General features: G+C 38.6%; 2 protein-coding genes across 2 annotated transcripts; one reads left to right on the forward strand and one right to left on the reverse strand.

Annotated features, from left to right (window-relative positions):
• Window positions 1-185: 185 nt before the first annotated feature.
• On the reverse strand, window positions 186-8,802 carry sf3a1 (splicing factor 3a, subunit 1). Its single transcript, XM_051902844.1, has 16 exons — window positions 8,744-8,802; window positions 8,532-8,621; window positions 7,564-7,673; window positions 7,288-7,486; window positions 6,876-7,133; window positions 6,702-6,776; window positions 5,641-5,791; window positions 3,850-4,046; window positions 3,577-3,694; window positions 3,182-3,489; window positions 2,368-2,613; window positions 2,057-2,264; window positions 1,223-1,383; window positions 1,008-1,109; window positions 797-868; window positions 186-666 (listed from the first exon to the last, which is right to left on the reverse strand). Exons 2-16 carry the CDS (start codon window positions 8,577-8,579, stop codon window positions 565-567), a joined length of 2,355 nt encoding a protein of 784 aa, XP_051758804.1. The 5' UTR covers window positions 8,580-8,621; window positions 8,744-8,802; the 3' UTR covers window positions 186-564.
• Window positions 8,803-8,819: 17 nt separating this feature from the next.
• Window positions 8,820-17,599, forward strand: LOC127517361 (coiled-coil domain-containing protein 157-like). Its single transcript, XM_051902845.1, has 9 exons — window positions 8,820-9,201; window positions 9,518-9,680; window positions 9,831-10,286; window positions 10,534-10,747; window positions 11,609-11,686; window positions 13,044-13,216; window positions 13,386-13,562; window positions 13,662-13,824; window positions 15,541-17,599. The coding sequence occupies exons 1-9, from the start codon at window positions 8,954-8,956 to the stop codon at window positions 15,885-15,887; spliced, it is 2,019 nt and encodes a 672-aa protein (XP_051758805.1). The 5' UTR covers window positions 8,820-8,953; the 3' UTR covers window positions 15,888-17,599.
• The last annotated feature ends 949 nt before the right edge of the window (window positions 17,600-18,548 follow it).

An 18,548-nucleotide genomic window follows, 5' to 3' on the forward strand; every position in this document is an offset into this window, starting at 1 on the left:
AAGCAGCCGGAAACAAAAATAACCTGCTGCGTTTTTAGACAAATTATTTATATTTTAAATGTTAATATTTCATAATTACTTAAGACTATTTTTTATTGATTCCCACCAAAAGTACTACAATATGAAAAATAAGTCAGTAATTGCCAGCTTTTGTGAGGGAAAAAAAGACAGTATGACTAATAACATTACTTATCGAAAATTTATTAGGTACATTTTCCTAAGGTACATTTTTATGTATTTAATATGTATCCCACAAAATGTGATGTTTCAAAGCTAAACTTCAAACGTGCAAATATTTAACAATCACTTCAATGAAAAGAAGTGCAACTTAAAACAGTCTACGAGCGGTTTGCTAGATAACTGAACATTTAATTTTGGCAGTAATTTAATCATTCATACGCTGAATGTTATACATATTGGTACATCACAAGACACTGAATACTTTGTATTACAGTTATCTACAGAGCACAGCACAAGTTCTGTGAAGTGTACAAATGCAGGATTAGCAGGATTATAAGCACAATAAATGTGGAAGATTTGAGCAGAGAAGAAAGCATGAGCGATCTACTTCTTCCTTCCTCCTCTCTCCTTAAGGGCCAGATGGATGACGGAGCCATTGTTCATGTTGTAATAGGCCAGAGAGTTGGAATCTTTGATGAAAATACCCTGGAGAATCAAACACAATATGAGATCTTGGTTTTCAAAGTAAATACTTTTATATTTAATAATGTCATAAAACATTCACCATTTAAATAATAATAAAACATCTAAAGATTTAAAATAATCTGAAATTTACCTCATACTGCAGCTTCTGCTTTCCAGCTGGCATTCCAGTGGCTTCATGAATCTTAACCTTGATGACAGACACCTGAGACACATAAAGGCAATTATTTAGCTCAGATTTTCATGTCTCACACAAAATATGTATAGAATTATATAGGTCAGTGGTTAAAAATGTGTACAAATGGAGTTGGTACATACATATATCGGATAGGCAAAGTCTTTACCTGGTCTGTGAGAGGCAGGTTGAAGTTCAGCACTTGGCCACTCAGCTTCCATTCTGTCTTGTCCTGCATGTTGGGCACCTGCACCTTGACTGCAACAGGTCCCTAAAAGTGAGCAAAGGTCAAATTAAAAAGATTAACAAATGACCCTGATGTAATAGTTATAAAATATTCATTGCTTCTAAGTGCACTCAAAATAGTATGTTGCAGCATTGTACCTTGTTCCTGCGCAGGAACTCCTCTTCTGGAATTAGGTTGTCCTCTGTCTTCATTTTCTTGCTGGAAGGCTCGTCCTCGTGAGGAGGTGGAGGATGAGCGGGAGGCATGGGCGCGGAAACTGTGCTGGGAGGTTGAGGTACAGGGGGAGCGGGTACAAACGCTGGAAAACAAAAAAAACAGTTAATTACAACAACATTATTATTAATATATTTGAAGGTACACTATGTATCTTTTTTGTTCAAAAGTAACAATTTAAATAACAAGGTACTCTGATTCACTATGGTAAGCCTATTATAAGTGTTTATATTTTAGACCTGACTGAGTGGATGGTTATCGCGAGAAATTGTGTACATACATCACTTGCCCGTGTGTGTGTCATTATATCTGTAAATAGAGTATGACGTGTGTATGGTGTGGGAGTGGCATAGGTTAGTTGTCACAACAAGCGAGAAAGGCTGACATGGAGCAGCTAAGTCTCGAACCTCCAGGGAATCACCTGCTAAAAAAACTAAAATAAAATGCTGAACAGAGGAGAGACTGCTGGCAAAAAGAGAATGCTACAGATTTCGTAATAAAATGAGAATCAACATTGGCTTTTTGGAGATGGCGAGAACTGATGTATTTGAAATGTGGAGGGATTTGAAATGCAGAGATGGCATTTTTATTACTCAACAGGTGAGTAATGCATAAAACATATATATAAAACATTAAATAAATAATAATGCTTATTAATAAAAGTCTTTAATATTGTTGTGAATTTCTTGTCTTTAAATTATATTTAAGAAAAACGTACCAGGAAAGTACATAATAGATCAGTTATTTCAAAGACTCACCAGCAGGGACCACCATAGGTGGTGGTCGGGGTGCCATAATATGGGGTCCAGAGGGTGGCATGGGCACCACATTGATGCGTGGGGCATGCAGCATGGGTGGCATGGGGGCCAGAACTTGTCCAGGGGCCAGACGTACCACAGGGGCCACTGGAGGTCTGGGTATGACAGGCACAGCAGGAAGCAAGGTGGTCCTCACTGGGGGTGCCATCTGAAATATACACAAGGGCCTTTAGTTAGGACTAGCACTTTTATTTTTGACAAACAAACTGATCTTTCGAAACTCTTGAATGCAGAAACAGATTGAGACTCACGGTAGACGCGGGTCTGGGGACAGTGTTGACAGGTGGGGTGGGTTTGGGCAAACTGGGGGCTACTGATGGCAAGGGCGGCTGAGGAATCTCGTTGGGCTTGCTAGGGCCGATCTTCTCCTTGGTGTCGTCCTCCTGCACCAGACCTTTAGCTTTGTGGATGGCTTCAATTTGCTCCTGCAGGGTGATGTTAGCCTGAGCCGCCTGCTGGGTACGAGCCATACTGCCTGAGTGACCATCCCATGTGACCTGCAGAGAAAGAGGAAAGTGTGTTAGATAAACACTACTACCCTCTAGTATTTCTCACTTAGGAGGTCACACTTGTGACTCTCAGCATTAAAACAGAGTGGAGACAATAATCATGACTTTTTTTTTATTAATGACATAAATGTACTGTTTCAGTAATATTTTTTAATATTTGTCTTTGTAGAAGACAATATTCACCTCTAACTTACAATTTACCATATAAAATACAAATATTAGAAAAATAAAATATTGATTTATAGATTTGATATTCAGACAATATCAAAGACTTAGATTGTACCTCAAAACATTGCTCTATATTTATGTACTTCCTATTAATTTCCTATGGCAGTCATTTTTGCCCATGAAGATGACAAGTGCGATTATTTTTTAAAACTATTTAGTTCTTTCTAAAGTCCAAAGTTATTTAGTCGAATATACTTTGAAAGCTGCGTGGACTTGACTGTGCACAAGGCGGAGCGTAACGTGGAAAATTAAGTGTACCTGGGCCTTAATCATGTCCACGATTTTTTTTCTTGTGTGTGTGTGTTCATTTTTTCTTTGTCTTTCTTACCTTCTCCTCAGGCTTCTGTATCTCCTCCTCTCCGATCTTCTTACCGATGGCCGTTTCCTCCACACCAAAGATATCGGTACGTCTCTCGGCCAGCTGCTTCAAGCTGCTCTCGATGTCCAGGCCGGGAGCGTACACCTCCTCCTCGATCTGACGCTCTCGGATGTTGCGGTCTCGCTGCTCCAGCCAGCGGGGGTCCAGCAAGCCGATTCGCATGTGCTCCTGCATCTTACTGGCTGGGATCTTCTCACCCGTGATGGGGGAGATGAGGTACTCGTCAGGGGCAGCCACGGGAGGCAGAGGCTTAGAGGCTGAGAGAAAATGAGATAGAAAGTGAGTGGATGCAAAGAAATATGTGCTGTTTTAGAATGATAAATTGTTTTTATAAATGCCCTTACCCTTGGGGTCGTAGTCTTTGCGGATGATAACCTGGTCTGGGGTGGGGGGCAGAGGTGGTGGCATGGGATTATCAGGGGGTAGAGGAGCTTTCATGCCATCATCATCTTCATCAGAGCCCTATTGAGAGGAAGAACAGGTGCTAGTCAGTCAGAGTAATAGTTAACCCACTTCTACAAACTCACCATCTATGCCATTTATGTGAACATTCTTCTTAAAGCAAGTTTGGCAAAACCCTTCTCATCCCATCGGGACGATCACCCTGGTTGTCTCACCTCATCCATGTCCTGCAGCTGTGTGTCCTGGTCTAGCTGAGCTGCGCGTCCGTCCTCCCTGGCTCCCCTCTCATCCTCCTCATCATCACTCTCCACCTCCATCTCCACCTCCTCACTCTCTCCAAACTTCTCATAGCGCTCCTGGATCAGGATACGAGCACCCAGTTCCTCAGGAGTAGTGGGAGGAGGGAAATTACCTGTAATATGTATTATAATTTTAAAAAGTATTAATGATGATGATGATTATAATAAAAAATAATTACATGAATATAATAATAAATCATTAATAACAAATATTAACAATCATCATTTAATATTAATCAATATTTTATTAAATATTGTATAGTATTTTTATGGTATAGTATATTTATATTTTAATATAATAATTAATATCTATATGCATTTCGCAAATAAATATAAAAAGGGGTGATGAACTGAGAAATCAAATTTTCCTTGAGCTTTTGATATATAAGAGGTCATCATACTATAAGAATATCCTATAAGTTTCAGAACTGAACACTTCCTTGTTAGTCCAATAAAAGCTTTTATTGACACCAGGCCCAGCAAACGTCAGGTTTTTCAAAGTGGGGATCTATGACAAAGGGCAGCAAGCACCGCCTCCGCAGAAGAAGATCGACGCCTACTTCATCACTGCCTGTTTAGCCCCGCCCAACGGTACACGCATGACATGCAAGAGAATAGGTAGCCTAAGTGACATAAGCCTACGTGGTGCTAAACCAGATTGAGCTACCAAGCAATAAACATGCCGTTGATGATTACAAAATATTGTCAAGTGCCTGGACTCGACAGTACTGCAACAACATGTGAGTAACTGTGTTAATTCTAATGCCTGATCTGATATGTAATGATTCATGTACTGTCAGATGTTCTTTGTCTATGTGTCAGTAAAACCCGTGAGTAAACGTCAAACATTGTGTTGTTTCTCTTAGTTGGATGAAAATGTTATTTAACGGTGATTAAATTATATAAAGAAAGCGATCAAAGAACGCTTCCTTTGCAATTGTTGGTGCAGCGCGTGCTGAAGCTGTCAATCAAACAGCGCGAGTTCATCAGTGACTGACACGCAAAATTCCCGTTTTATTCAACGAATCTCTTAGTTATATCACGTTTGCACTGTTAGTGAAGATGAAAGCATTTGTTAGTGTGCATCAACATGTGCTTTCATGTGCTCAACATGTCTGTGATTGGCTACAATGTTCATCTCTGTAACCTTTCATGCCACAATCTAAATATAATGCCATAGATCTAAATGTAATACAACACTTTTCATGATTAGTTAACCTTGAGAGCTGTAATAGTAAAAACGCGCTAAAAGACAGAGTAATTTCAAATGGAGAGATGTCAGACAATCACAGCAGTGGGCGTTTACACTGAAGTCTCACAGCAGACACGCCCCTTAAAACAGAGCGTTCAAACCACAGAGTGCTATTATGACAATTTTTTATGTAAAAAGCATACTAACATTATAAGTGCTCCCCAGGAAACATTATAAAACAATAAAACAACGCAGTTCATGACCCCTTTATTAACAACAATGATATAGTATTCATTTTAATACAATTATTAATTATAGTAATTTCTCCATTATATTACAATAAAGGTTATTGCGTGTGTAATTGGCTAATTGAACCACAGCTCTTGAGACTGAAGAAATTTCTTGCTCTTACCAAAATAAAGAGCATTTTTCTGATGCTATAGTATGTTTGTGCAAATAAAAATCCTCAAATATCTAAAATCATGTAAACTGTTGTGTGAACTAAACATGCTCACCTTGCTCATTTGGTTGGAAGTCCACTGTCTCCACAACCACAAAGTCATGCCAGTCAATCTGAGCATAGGCCACCCTCTCCTTCTCTCGCTCCTCCTCTTCCTTCTTCCTCTCTCGCTCCTGGAATTTGGCCCACTCCACACGATATCTGACCTAAAATATTGGGGAAAGATGTGATATTACAGATCAATCTGATCTGTCCCTCCCTTTTTGTGATCATATGAGTTTCAAAGCTCAGATTGATCAAATCTACAGCCTGAGAGAACGTTTTGGGACTAACTGAATTTAACGAAGGATTACTAATAATACATGACGTGTTATATATTTAGCAATTTCAGTTCTAATGTGGTTTTAGAATACCAACATAAACAATATGCCCTCCTCATACTAGGCATATCTTATGTAGATGTCTTAACATCCACTCAGTTACCCCTTTTCCACCAGAATGGTTCTCGTTCTGGAGCCAGAGCCTGTTCTCGGCCAAGAGAGCACTAGCCTGTCACGAACCGGCCGCATGTTTCCACGGACTTGAGGAACGAACAGTGACGTAACACTTCTATGTGTTGTATACCTGATTATAACCACGCTAAAATCAAACAGTGTGCATCCCGGTGTTTAAGCAGGCAGTGCAGCACTTCTGTTTTGCTGTTCACAGTACCGGGACTGATTCTAGCGTACCAGGCTACCGACAGCTCACATAAACTCTGATATTCTCATCTGTCCATTTTGGAGATATGGTGAAACTGAAACCACTGATTTACTCTCTCTCGTGCGCACAGTTTCATATATTTACATATAAAGAGCAATGCAGTGCAACGTTATTACATTGCTCAATGAGACCGACATAGACAGTGGCAGCATTTCTCCACCCCCGCTCCCCCGGCTCCATTCGAGTAAGTTTTTAGGGCCAGAGCTGACCCATCTTTCTGGCCCGGAGCCACCTTTTCTGCAGTGAAAATGCAAGGAACGGTTTGAGAACGGACACAGGCCAGGAACCCACACCGGAACCGTGATGGTGGAGAAGGGGTGTGTGTGATCTGGAGTGGCTGTCATAATTAATTACCTGGTCCAAGACCTCACGAGAATTCTCTGCTTCCTTCTTCAGTTTCAGCAAAAGACCTTTCGGAGGGATTAAAACCTGCAAGAAACCAATCAATTAAGTGAATTAAATGTCACACAAAAACTCTGCTTTTATTAGCAACCTCAATCTGATTCGTCCTGAGTATTGCTGCCATACCTTTGTGTATTGTTCCACCAGTTTTGTAAAGTAGTTGAACAAGCTGTGCTGTGGTCGCAGGAAGTCAAACTGGTAGTTCCTCTGCTCCTTCTGCATCAGCTGCGTGAGAAACTGACGGCCATTTCGGGCAACAAACTGTGCGGTCAGCTTCACCACATCTAGGTCAAAGGCTGCGATGGAGGGAGGGTCGGCAATGAACTCAAACTCAGGTGGAGGTTCCTTGGGCACCACCGTCTCATGGATCACCTGTGCTTGAACCTAAATGACCACAAACACATAAGTTCTTCATTAGATATCCAGATATGAAAGGCTTTCAAATCAGACTGCTTAGATTATGACGACTGGTTTTATTTCAATAAAATGGAATTAATAACTAGTAGGTGTTGTATGAAGTCAATGAAAGGATCCTGACCTTCTGAGGAAGCTGCTGTGATGCCTGCTGCTGCATGACTTTAGGCACCGCTGCAGAAGGTTCCTGAGCTTTGCCCTCCTTGAACTCGTTGACCTTGTGGCGGTAGTAAGCATGGTAAGGGTCGTTGGGGTTGAGGAAGTTGAATTTTGGGTTGTTGATCTCATTCTGTCGAATCCTGGCCTCGAACTCAGGTCCATTCCTTTGGAAAATAAAAAAAATGGTTAATTATTGATTTAACAAATGTACAATAACGAAACTTGTGATGTAATGTCAAACCTGGCCACGAAGCTGGCAGTCTTGTCAACAATGTTCCGGACTTCAGGAGGCGGATAGATGATTCCCACAATGGGCTTTGTGGCTGGAGTCTCTTCTTTCTGGTCCTCGGGCTGTTTTTAAAACATTACACAACTTAACTGATCTGATACTTCATAACACTTTGGTTGCAAAGATTGCCTCACAAGCCAAATATTTTTGACTATTTGCATTCTGTATCTTAATTTGCCCCAAAAGAGTCCTTTTAGTTATACAGTATTACATGTAAAACAGTAAAAACAAGGTTTGACGAAAAACAGTATGTGACAAAAGACGTATGTCCAAATTCAAGTGCTCATAAGAGAGTAGGCAAAAAGTACCCAAATAACCTACTACTTCTGGAGAGTTTCTGAAGTGTGCATATGATGGACACTTTATATCCCATGAAACCACGGGAGAGGATTTATGAATGGCGGGGAAGCAACATAACTTACGATGGTAGGGCACATAATAATGACAATATGGCGAATGTAGTACGTCCGAATTAAGTTCATACTAACACACACATTTACACTATATAGAACGTACTTTTTTAAGCAAACTTTTTTATTCAAAATAAGTACCTACTCAAGAAAGAATGCGATTTCTGACGCTGCCATAATCTATAGACATGCAATACTATGGTCCATTAACATGTTTGTATGTTTATGGAGACACATATGTTAGTAAATGAATATAAAGCAGAACAACACACATTCATACAATATAGAACGTACTTTTTAGCGATCGTAAGGTATTTAACTTATTCAAAATAAGCACCTACTCAACAGAGATTGCGGTTACGGACGCAGCCATAATCTATAATCATGCAATACTACGGTGAATTAACATATTTGTATGTTTATGAAGACAACATGTGTTAGTAAGTGACTATAAAGCAGATAAATCTACCCTGTACCGTCTCTAAAAATATATAAATTACAGGTTCATACCTTGTTGTTTAGCTCCGGCTGCATGATCTGCACAGGCCCAGGCGGCATGACTGCGACACTACAGGCTCTTCTCTGGCCGAATCAAGTACACTGAGAAAAAATAAACAGTTATTGTCATTGTACGGGTGATTTGTTTGAAAAAGTCAACGTACAGCCCTTAAAATTACTCAAGTAATATAATTCTATGTACACTTTCCTACAACTTCACTAACCTCTCGTTTCGCCAAACGCCACACAACAGAAGGCGACAAATGAACGACGACTTCCGGTAGCAAGGCCAAGGGGGGTTGTGGGAAATGTAGTTCAAGTGGAATGATTCTGCCTACACGTGACCATGGAAACCTGGTGTGTATAGAGCTAATTCACATGTTCTTGCTACAGAAACTCTTAACGAACAAACGCATATTTTGGTCTGTTGAACAATGACTCATCTGTTGGGCCGTCAGGACTGTATCGACAGCCTTCGGAGAGATCTTATTGATTTACAGGGAGCGGTGCTGGATGTTTTTTCTAAGACTGGACCCGTCCGTTTCCCATCATGGAAGTTCCCCGATAAACTGTCATGTAATCTGGATTTGGTCAGTCTTTTAGAAGAGTATGACTATGTAGATGGTGAGGAGGAATTCAGTCAGCACTCCCACATAGTCTTGCTAGAGTTGCTGATTGACAGGTAATCAACTTGTTGTGAATTGTGTAAAACACTTGTCTGTTATGCTGACCTACATTTATTTAATCAAAAAGAGTAAAAAAAGTAACACTGAAATATTATTACATTTTAAAATAACTGTTTTCTGTTAATATATTTAACATATTTGTTCCTGTGATGGCAAAGCTACATTTACAGCAGCCATTACTCCTTCAGTGTCTTATGTTCCTTCAGAAATCATTATGCTGATTTGGTGCTGCTGTTTAATATTTTTGTGTGAACCATCTTTTTTTTTTTTTTTTATCAAAATTCATTATGTGCGTTTGTGTGTTTGTCCCAGATTAATGCTTCTTCTTCAGAGTTTTAATGTTCATGCTGAGCTGTTGCTTGAGAAGCAGAGAGCTTTATCATCTGGTCAAAATGAATCCTCTGTTTCCATCGGTCCTGTGGTCAAACGCTTCTGGAACAACCTACTTCAGCTCAGAAATCAACAAGCACAAGAAGTAAGAAGGATGATAAAGACAAAACACACACAAGACTTGGTCAAAATTGTCCTTGCTTATAAACTAAATCATTAAACAGTGTAATCAGTTGCATTTCACTGAAAACAATCAGTTAATTTGCATGATTTACTAAAAGGTCTTTTCTTTCAGAGCACCAGTGGACAGCAACCTCAATCTCAGCGGAGTTCATTCATTACCAGAACAGCAGCAAACACTCCTACTGTTAATACGCACAATACACAGAGCACCTCCATGACAAGCACCTATAAAACAACCTCAAGTACCCCAGATTCCTCTTCCCACCACAGAAGAGTGTCCACTTCAGGTTCCTGCGTGTCTCCATCCACTCACACTGTGAGCTGTCAGACGGTAGAGTCGGCCCTGGTGCCCTGTGAGGCCTGTGCTTGTGTTCAGGCAGTGATGAAGGAGAGCAGTGATGCTCTAGTGTCTCTTTGCCAGTCTCTGGGTTTGCCTTGCTCCATGCAGGGCTTCCTGGAAGCTGTGGAGGAAACACAGCAGCTGGGCCGCTTGTCTGCATGTGACATTTCCCAGTGGGCAAGTGAGCAGCGTAAGGATATTAGCCGTGTTGGGAAACATGTTCTGGAGGTGAGGGTCTGAGTATATTATTATAATTTTAAAAAAGCTGTTTTCTATTTGAATATATTTTAAAATGTAATTTATTCCTGTGATGGCAAAGCTGAATTTTCAGCAGCCATTACTCCAGTCTTCAGTGTCACATGATCCTTTAGAAATTATTCTAATATGCTGATTTGGTGCTCATTTATTATTGCAATTGAAAAATAATTTGACCGGTAGTGTATTTCCTTATATGATTATTCTTTTTAAATTGGAGGTGAGAGAAACAGTTGAGCCACTGAAGAAGAAGCTGAAAGAGACAGAGATGGAGCGAGAGAAGCTGAGAAAACAGCTAGCAGATACGATCAAAAGAGAGAAGGAGGAGAGGAGGAAGATGGAGGAGGAGTGTGAGCGCAGAATGCAGGAGGTAAAGGTCAAGGGAGAAGAAGCAGTAAGGAGGCTAAAGGAGGAGCAGGAGGAGTTAAAGAGAGGTGAGTGTTTCTTTAAAACCCTTAAAGGGTTAGTTCACCCAAAAATGAAAATAATGTCATTTATTACTCACCCTTATGTCGTTCTTCACCCGTAAGACCTTCGTTCATCTGCTGAACACAAATTAAGATATTTTTGATTAAATCCGATGGCTCGGTGAGGCCTGGATCACCAGCAATGGTACTTCCTCTCTCAAGATCCATAAAGGTACTAAAAACAAATTTAAAACAGTTCATGTGAGTTCAGTGGTTCAATCTTAATATTATAAAGCGACGAGAATATTTTTTGTGTGCCAAAAAAACAAAATAACGACTTTTTAACAATATCTAGTGATGGCCGATTTCACAACACATGAATCTTTTGTGTCGAATCAGTGATTCGGATCACGTGTCAAACTGCTGAAATCACGTGACTTTGGCGCTCCGAACCACTGATTCGATTCGTAAAGCTCCAAAGCTTCATGAAGCAGTGTTTTGAAATCGGCCATCACTAGATATTGTTAAAAAGCCATTATTTTGTTTTTTTTGGCGCACAAAAAATATTCTCGTCACTTTATAATATTAAGATTGAACCACTGTACTCACATGAACTGTTTTAAATATGTCTTTAGTACCTATATGGATCTTGAGAGAGGAAGTACCATTGCTGGCGATGCAGGCCTCACTGAGCCATCGGATTTAATCAAAAATATCTTAATCTGTGTTCCGAAGATGAACGAAGGTCTTATGGGTGTGGAACGACATGAGGGTGAGTAATAAATGACATTATTTTTATTTTTGGTTGAACTAACCCTTTAACTCATATCTAAAACTTACTATATAAAAGTTAATGCAGTTAATGTTAATAAACATTGTTATTCACAGGTGTGACGTTTTTAGAGGAAAAATATTCTGAACTCACAGCAGAACTGAATTTGCAGACAGAAGCAAAACAGAGTCTTGGTAAGCTGGACATCATTATAGAAGTATTGGCCAGCAGTATCCACTACAACTACTGTCTACCAAAATAGAACCGAAATAAAATCCTTAAAAGGTCTAAGTAAATATATGGAATAATACAGGGCAGGGGGTTTCAAAGTTTTTGATGTTAGGACCTCCTTCTTAAAATGCAATGACAGCTATTTAATTTTGATACATATTTATATATATATATGTATATATATATATATATATATGTATATACACTCACCAGCCACTTTATTAGGTGTATCAAACTGCCAAAGTCACGTGATTTCAGTAAACGAGGCTTTGTTGCATCATAAGTGTTTCGAAATTTCAATGGTTCACATGACTTTGGCAGTTTGATACGTGCTCCGAACCACTGATTCGAAACAAAAGATTCGTAAAGCTTCGAAGCTTCATGAAGCAGTGTTTTGAAATCACCCATCAGTAGATATTGTTGAATAAAGTCCTTATTTTGTTTTTTTGGTGCAAAAAAAGTATTCTCGTCGCTTCATTACATTAAGGTTGAACCACTGTATAGTCACATGAACTGTTTTAAATACGTCTTTAGTAGCTTTCTGGGCATCTGAAAGTGTTAATTATCTTGCTGGCTATGCAAGCCTCACTGAGCCATCGGATTTTAGCAAAAATATCTTAATTTGTGTTCAGAAGATGAACAAAGGTCTTACGGGTGTAGAACGACATGAGGGTGAGTAATTAATGACAGAATTTACATTTTTGGGTGAACTAACCCTTTAAAGTTATGAAGCAACAAGAATACTTTTTGTGCTCAAAAACAAAACAAAAATAACGACTTTTGTTTAGTTATTCAACAAAATCGTCTCTCCCCTGTCATTCTCCTATGCTATTTATGAATTTGTTGAATAAAGTCGCTATTTTCGAAGATGAACGAAGGTCTTATGGGTGTGGAATGACATGAGGGTGAGTAATTAATGGCAGAAATTTCATTTTTGGGTGAACTAACCCTTTAAGGCAGTTCTAATCGCAAAAGGGGGTTCAGCTGAGTATATGTACCTAATAAAGTGCCTGGTGAGCTGAATTGTGAATTGTGAATAATCCCGATTTCTTTAGAAAACAGTGAGAACATCTTTCTATGTGTTAAAAATACTGCATTAAACAATTTTAATATCTTGTTCTTGACAGCCCCAATAAATAATTTTGTAGAATATTTTATTATTGTAGAATGTCCTTTTTTGAGGGCCCCCCCAGCACTACTTTGTGGCCCCTGGGGGTCCCTCGACCCCAGTTTGAAAACCCCTGAATTAAGGAACGTGGCAAAGGCCTACAAGATTGATTTTGTGATGATGTAAGTAATGCGTTAAATTTTTTTCTATAGAATGTGAGAGAGCTGCTCTACAGGAGCAAATTCATCATCTGCATAATTCACAAGAGACCATGTTAAAAGAGATGGAGGAGAGCAGGAAAAACCTGGAGAAGGAGCTCAGAAGTACACAGACACTGTTAGACAAAGAAAGTGCCAAAAAACACAGTGTGCAACACCAGCATGAGGTGTGATTACTATGATTTATCATGATTACTATGATAAATATCATAATATTAAAATCATCAACACGAACAACTTTAACAATGTTATTTCCATAACTTGATATTCAATGAGTGTTGAGCTAGACTTGATTCCATCTAATTAGATCATGACACATGGTCATTTTGTGCACAGGCTCTTCAGGTGAAGCAGACGGCTCTGCGGAAGCATCTGGATGTGCTGGTTCAGCAGACTGAGGATCTACATGGCAGTCTGGAAGAATGCGAGGATGAAAAAGCTGATCTTGCAAACAAACTCAAACAGATCATACAAGAAAAAGACACGCTTCAGGAGCAACTCACACAGCAGCAGGTAAACATCTCAAATAACTAATTTAAAGTCAAAAATATTTAGTATGACAGAATCAGCCTGACTACATTAAAGTAAACCTGAGAGTTTCTTTCTCTGCAGTCCCGATGTAGTTCACTGTGTATTGAGAAACAGAGGCAGCAGACACAGATCACAGAACTGGAGGAGAGTGTGTCTCATCTGAAAGAGATGCTGGAAGAAGCTGCCCAGAGAGAGAGGATACTGGTGGCCTTTCCTGAGCTCAATCCACAAGCAGCACCACAGAGTGAGTAAACTCTGCCCACTCCACGCATGAAACAAAAGTTGCAATAGTCTTTTCTTACCTATTGTGACGTATATCTGAGTGAAACGGCTTCCCGAACAAGAAAAAATGTAGGACAGGACTTGATTTTGCCAATCAAGAATTGATTGGGTCATTGTGGTTTGCTATTGTTGTGAGTGACAGGTTGTCCAGCCCTCATGCCAGTAAACATCATCAGAGAAAAGAAGAGATATCAGTGCAAGTGGAAGGAGAAGTTGTTTTGATTAAAAATGACAAGTGCACATGAATTAAAATAGATATACTGATGTGCAAAGATAAATCATTTATAATAAATACAATATTGCAATACTGCAATATTCCATAAAAAAACAAGAACTGTCCATTTTGTTTTTATGGTGACTTTAAGTTAGGAACAAATTTCTTATTCAGAACCAGAATTTATTCAGAAGGCAGTGGCTATTTATACTCAGTGTAAAAATGTAGGTGCTATTTACATTGAGTGGAAGTAGTGGTATATACTGTTTGCACAAGTTTTAATAGCAGAGTGTAAAAACAAGTACTATGCTATTTGTTCTAAAGGTAAAATATCTGAAGAGCGTGGTCAGCAGAGTAAGTGAAAATAGCCTTTGCCAACAGTGCAAGTAGACACTGCCTTTTTTTAAATAACGGAATGACATTCGGTTCTGCTAATGAACATAAGGTTAATGCATTCTCCTGCAATAGAGTTTAATGTTGGGTTCCTGGAAGTAAAAATCCCATTGATTTTCTCCACAGGGAATTGATTTTTAAATGATAACATATTAGAAGAAAGAAAGTTAGAAATCTTTATTAATCAGAGAATTGCACGTTGTGCGGCTTGCACCAATAGAACCATCCACTCCTGTGAAGTGTATATAAAATCAACAACTATAATCAATAGTTTGTTAATGCCATTAATTACACAAACTTGTTACTTTGTCTTTCATAATGTTGTGATTCACCTTGTGGCTGGTTGGTTTGGTTCATGGCTTATAACTTTTTAACAAAGATTTTTTTCTAAAAATACCTATGGGAAAAATGAATGGGACTAATAATTCCAGAACCAAGGCTGCTAAAAATTGGGTGGGCACTAATGCAATCTATACTATTTAGCAGCACTGCTACTGAATCTATGGCACAAAACATAAACTGACCAGTGAGGTCCAAATCAGAAACAAAAGAAGAACTTTTATGAGCAAGTGAATCAAAAACATCAGCTTGACCATTGTGCCCCAGTTCCCCAAAGAATTACTTCAATGAGTCGACTCTTTTAAGTGAATCAAAACAGTAGTAACAAATGTAGTCTGATTCATGAACGTACTTTACAACACTTATGAGTAGTTTTTTTTTTCTTCAATAAATAAAAACCATACAGGACAGCTAATTATTTAATGAACAACTTCCCGGTTCTTTTCCAGTGAATTAAACACATACAGCTTACAACTTGTATTATGTTTAGGCCTGTGAGACAGAAAATCAGTGCAGGATTGTCAGAAGTATTTTATAAAAATAGAAAAATGAATGAAATATGTTACCACATTTTGGTACTGTTATTTGATACATAAGCCAATTATTAGATGTTGCCTCTCTTAAATGATTGTAAAACCTCATTTGAAGGTCTGTACAAACACCTGTTGTTAAATTTTGTGCAATTTACACCCCTAACTGCCACTTACAACCGGTTCTCTCTGTGTGTTACAGCTACAGGTGATGTGATGTGTGACATGGAGCAGCAGCTGAAGGCAAACTCAGTGAGGATCAGGGTTCTGCAGCAGGAGAACGCCTCCCTGAGTAACAGTCTGGCCAGACTGAAGGACAGAGAGGAAAAACAAAGATCTTCAGACTCTGGGATAGTAGAGATGGACAGAGAAGCTGTAGCGATGGGACCTCTGGACAGCTCTAGCACCTCCTCTCCTACCTCCCCTTCATCCATTCTTCATCATCAGACTCTCTGCCTCTCTCTCCACCAAGATGTGGAGGAAAGATACATGAACATTCGTCAGGCTGCTCGCATCCGGTCTGCAGGCACACGTCGCAGGAGGAAGTGATGTCACTTAACAGACTGGAGACGTTGACCTTACAATGGACATTTTATGAATGTTGAAACAAGCAACAACGAATGTTGTATGAACTGGATCTTCAAAACCATGCTGTTCAGCAAATGGGTTGGAAAATATTTTTGCTGGTTAATATTTCAGGCCAAAATGAAGAAGCTGGCTGACTTTATGTGAGGACTGTATCAAAATGAAATTATTTATGTTTTGTTAGTATCATTACTGTTTGTGAACACACACATATGGGTTACCAGCTGCAAGAAGGAACATGACAATTGGGAAAGTAAATTGAGAATCTGATTCCTTTCCTAGTAATGCCCTCCTGCTCTCAGTTTTCTCTTTTTAAAAAAAAAAAAAAAAAACACATTATGGTCACCATACTACTAAAAGGTGAATTATAAAAACGAAAGTAAAAATCCTGCTCATCTTGCGTCATATTTCCCGCACTGTGTTTGATTGGCTCCCACACTTTTCTCTATTTGAATCTAACAGTATCAAGGTAGATAGCTGGAAGGGGAGGGCTGGATAGTATTATAAGTATAAGTAAGTATAGGCATTTTTTGGTCATTTTACAGGGCATGCAAATTTGGAAGACATTTGAGGTCCTTTTTGTAACCAGCCAGGTGTGAATGAAGCCATGCTTCTGAGGCACTATAGTGTTTGTGGATGGAAGAATCGTGCGTGTGTGCATTAGTATGGGTTTCTCTAGTATTTTAAAGCTCTTTTATTTTGAATTGATTTAAATATATTTTAAAAGTCTTTCCATCTGTGACTTTGGCGAAGGAAATGTACTTTGTTCAACTGAACTCACAACACTTTTTACACACTCACAATTTACAGGAGCCTGAAGAGACAATCATCTCAGGGCTGGTCACTGAGGCATTATTGACCTTTGAATATTTTTGTTCATGTGGTGCAACACTCTCTCTCTCGAATTCCAAACTGTTCCATATTAAATGCAAGGAGTGCAGAAAAAGCTGCAGGTGTGAAAGCATTCAAAACCGAGCCAAGGCCAATGTAACCATCAAACAGCCCAATGGAACAGAGCAGAGAGTGGTGTTAGATGATACACTGCTGCACTCCATTGTAAGCTTTAAGAGGGAGGGATACTGTGACAGTCAGCAGCTAGAGGAGCGTCTGCTGAGAGCTGAGAGAATGACTGTAGTCTGTGTGAATGATGAGACTCGGCGTGTGCAAATAGAAGCAGTGGAAAAAGCAAAGACAGTGGCAAAATCCCTTTTTTCTAGGTTGAGATGTTGTGTGACATAAAGCCTTGTCCATTAATAGCTGCAAAAAGTTATTTTCACTTCAATGAAAGATTAGTCTGTCTGTTAAAAACATGTTCATCACAGAAGAGATGTATTCGTCATTGTATGTATGAATTGCATTTACGAATTATGCATTTACTACATTATTTAATTAATCATCCCTCCATTGACTTGGCAACATGCATTCAGAACATTACTTCAAGAACAATACAACTTCTATAATTTCTACAGCTGTTTCTTGCTCATTAATGTTCATTATTATGTATTTCCTTTAGATTTGTTTTTTCCCTGTTTGTGTATGATGTATGTTTATTGCATATGCCAGTAGAATGTAAATTTGACTTCAGTGACAGTTTTGACAAAGGAGAACATCAAAACAGCTAAATAACATGAACTGACAACAGAGAGTCTGGGCTGTCAACACCCAGAATATTATAATCTGTTGTGGTTATTGTAATTTTTATCTTTTACATATTCATAAATTAGTAACACTTTACAGATAGGTTTCAATTGTTAACTATTAGTTAACATGAACTAATAATGAACAATACTTCTAAAGCATTTATTATTTGTAGTTAATATTAATCTCAACCTTTACTAATACATTATGATCTGTTAACATTAGTTAATGTATTGTGAACTAAGATGAACATGAACATTTTAACTAACATTAACAAAGGTTAATAAATGTAAAAAAAAAATGCTGCTAACTGATGGTTCATGTTAGTTAATATTAACTAAGGTTTATAGATGAGACTTTATTGTAAAGTGTTATACCCATAATTTTAACCTTGACAACTGAACAGATGTGAACGTATTACTGACAAAGACCTCAGTATGTTGTCATGGTAACCCTCAGGCTTGAGTGAAACATTATCTTTTCACTACAGAGATCCATCAGTCTATCAGTGCTGTATTTGTGGTTATAGGACTGACAAACTCAGAATGTAAAAGAGAAATTTAACCCCAGTGTTTTGTTCTTTGGCACTGATGGGATTCTCATGTGCAGCTAAGCATGATGGGTGTCATATTATAGAGTCTGGGTAGATCCTGGTTGTCAAGCTGCATCATTCATGTAGCATTTGACAAACACATAGCAAAAGTTAACGCTCCAATTATCTATTTACACCTATTTAAGCCGAGGTCGTCTAGGTTAAACTGGTAATTGGAAAAAATTCCCATGTGACTTCTCACAAGTTCAGCTTAATCTAATAATCCATTCCTGTCAGATTTATCTGTCATTCCTGATGTTAACGTTTTTTACCATGGATTATTTAAAAGAAAATCTATACAATCATTTTTGTCACTTAATATTAACTATAATAAAAATTCCCCCAAAATAAATTTAAAAGAATACCCCACAAATTATATGAATAACAGAACCATA

Source organism: Ctenopharyngodon idella, chromosome 8, assembly GCF_019924925.1.
Source record: "Ctenopharyngodon idella isolate HZGC_01 chromosome 8, HZGC01, whole genome shotgun sequence".
In the NCBI taxonomy this organism is placed as follows: Eukaryota; Metazoa; Chordata; class Actinopteri; order Cypriniformes; family Xenocyprididae; genus Ctenopharyngodon; species Ctenopharyngodon idella.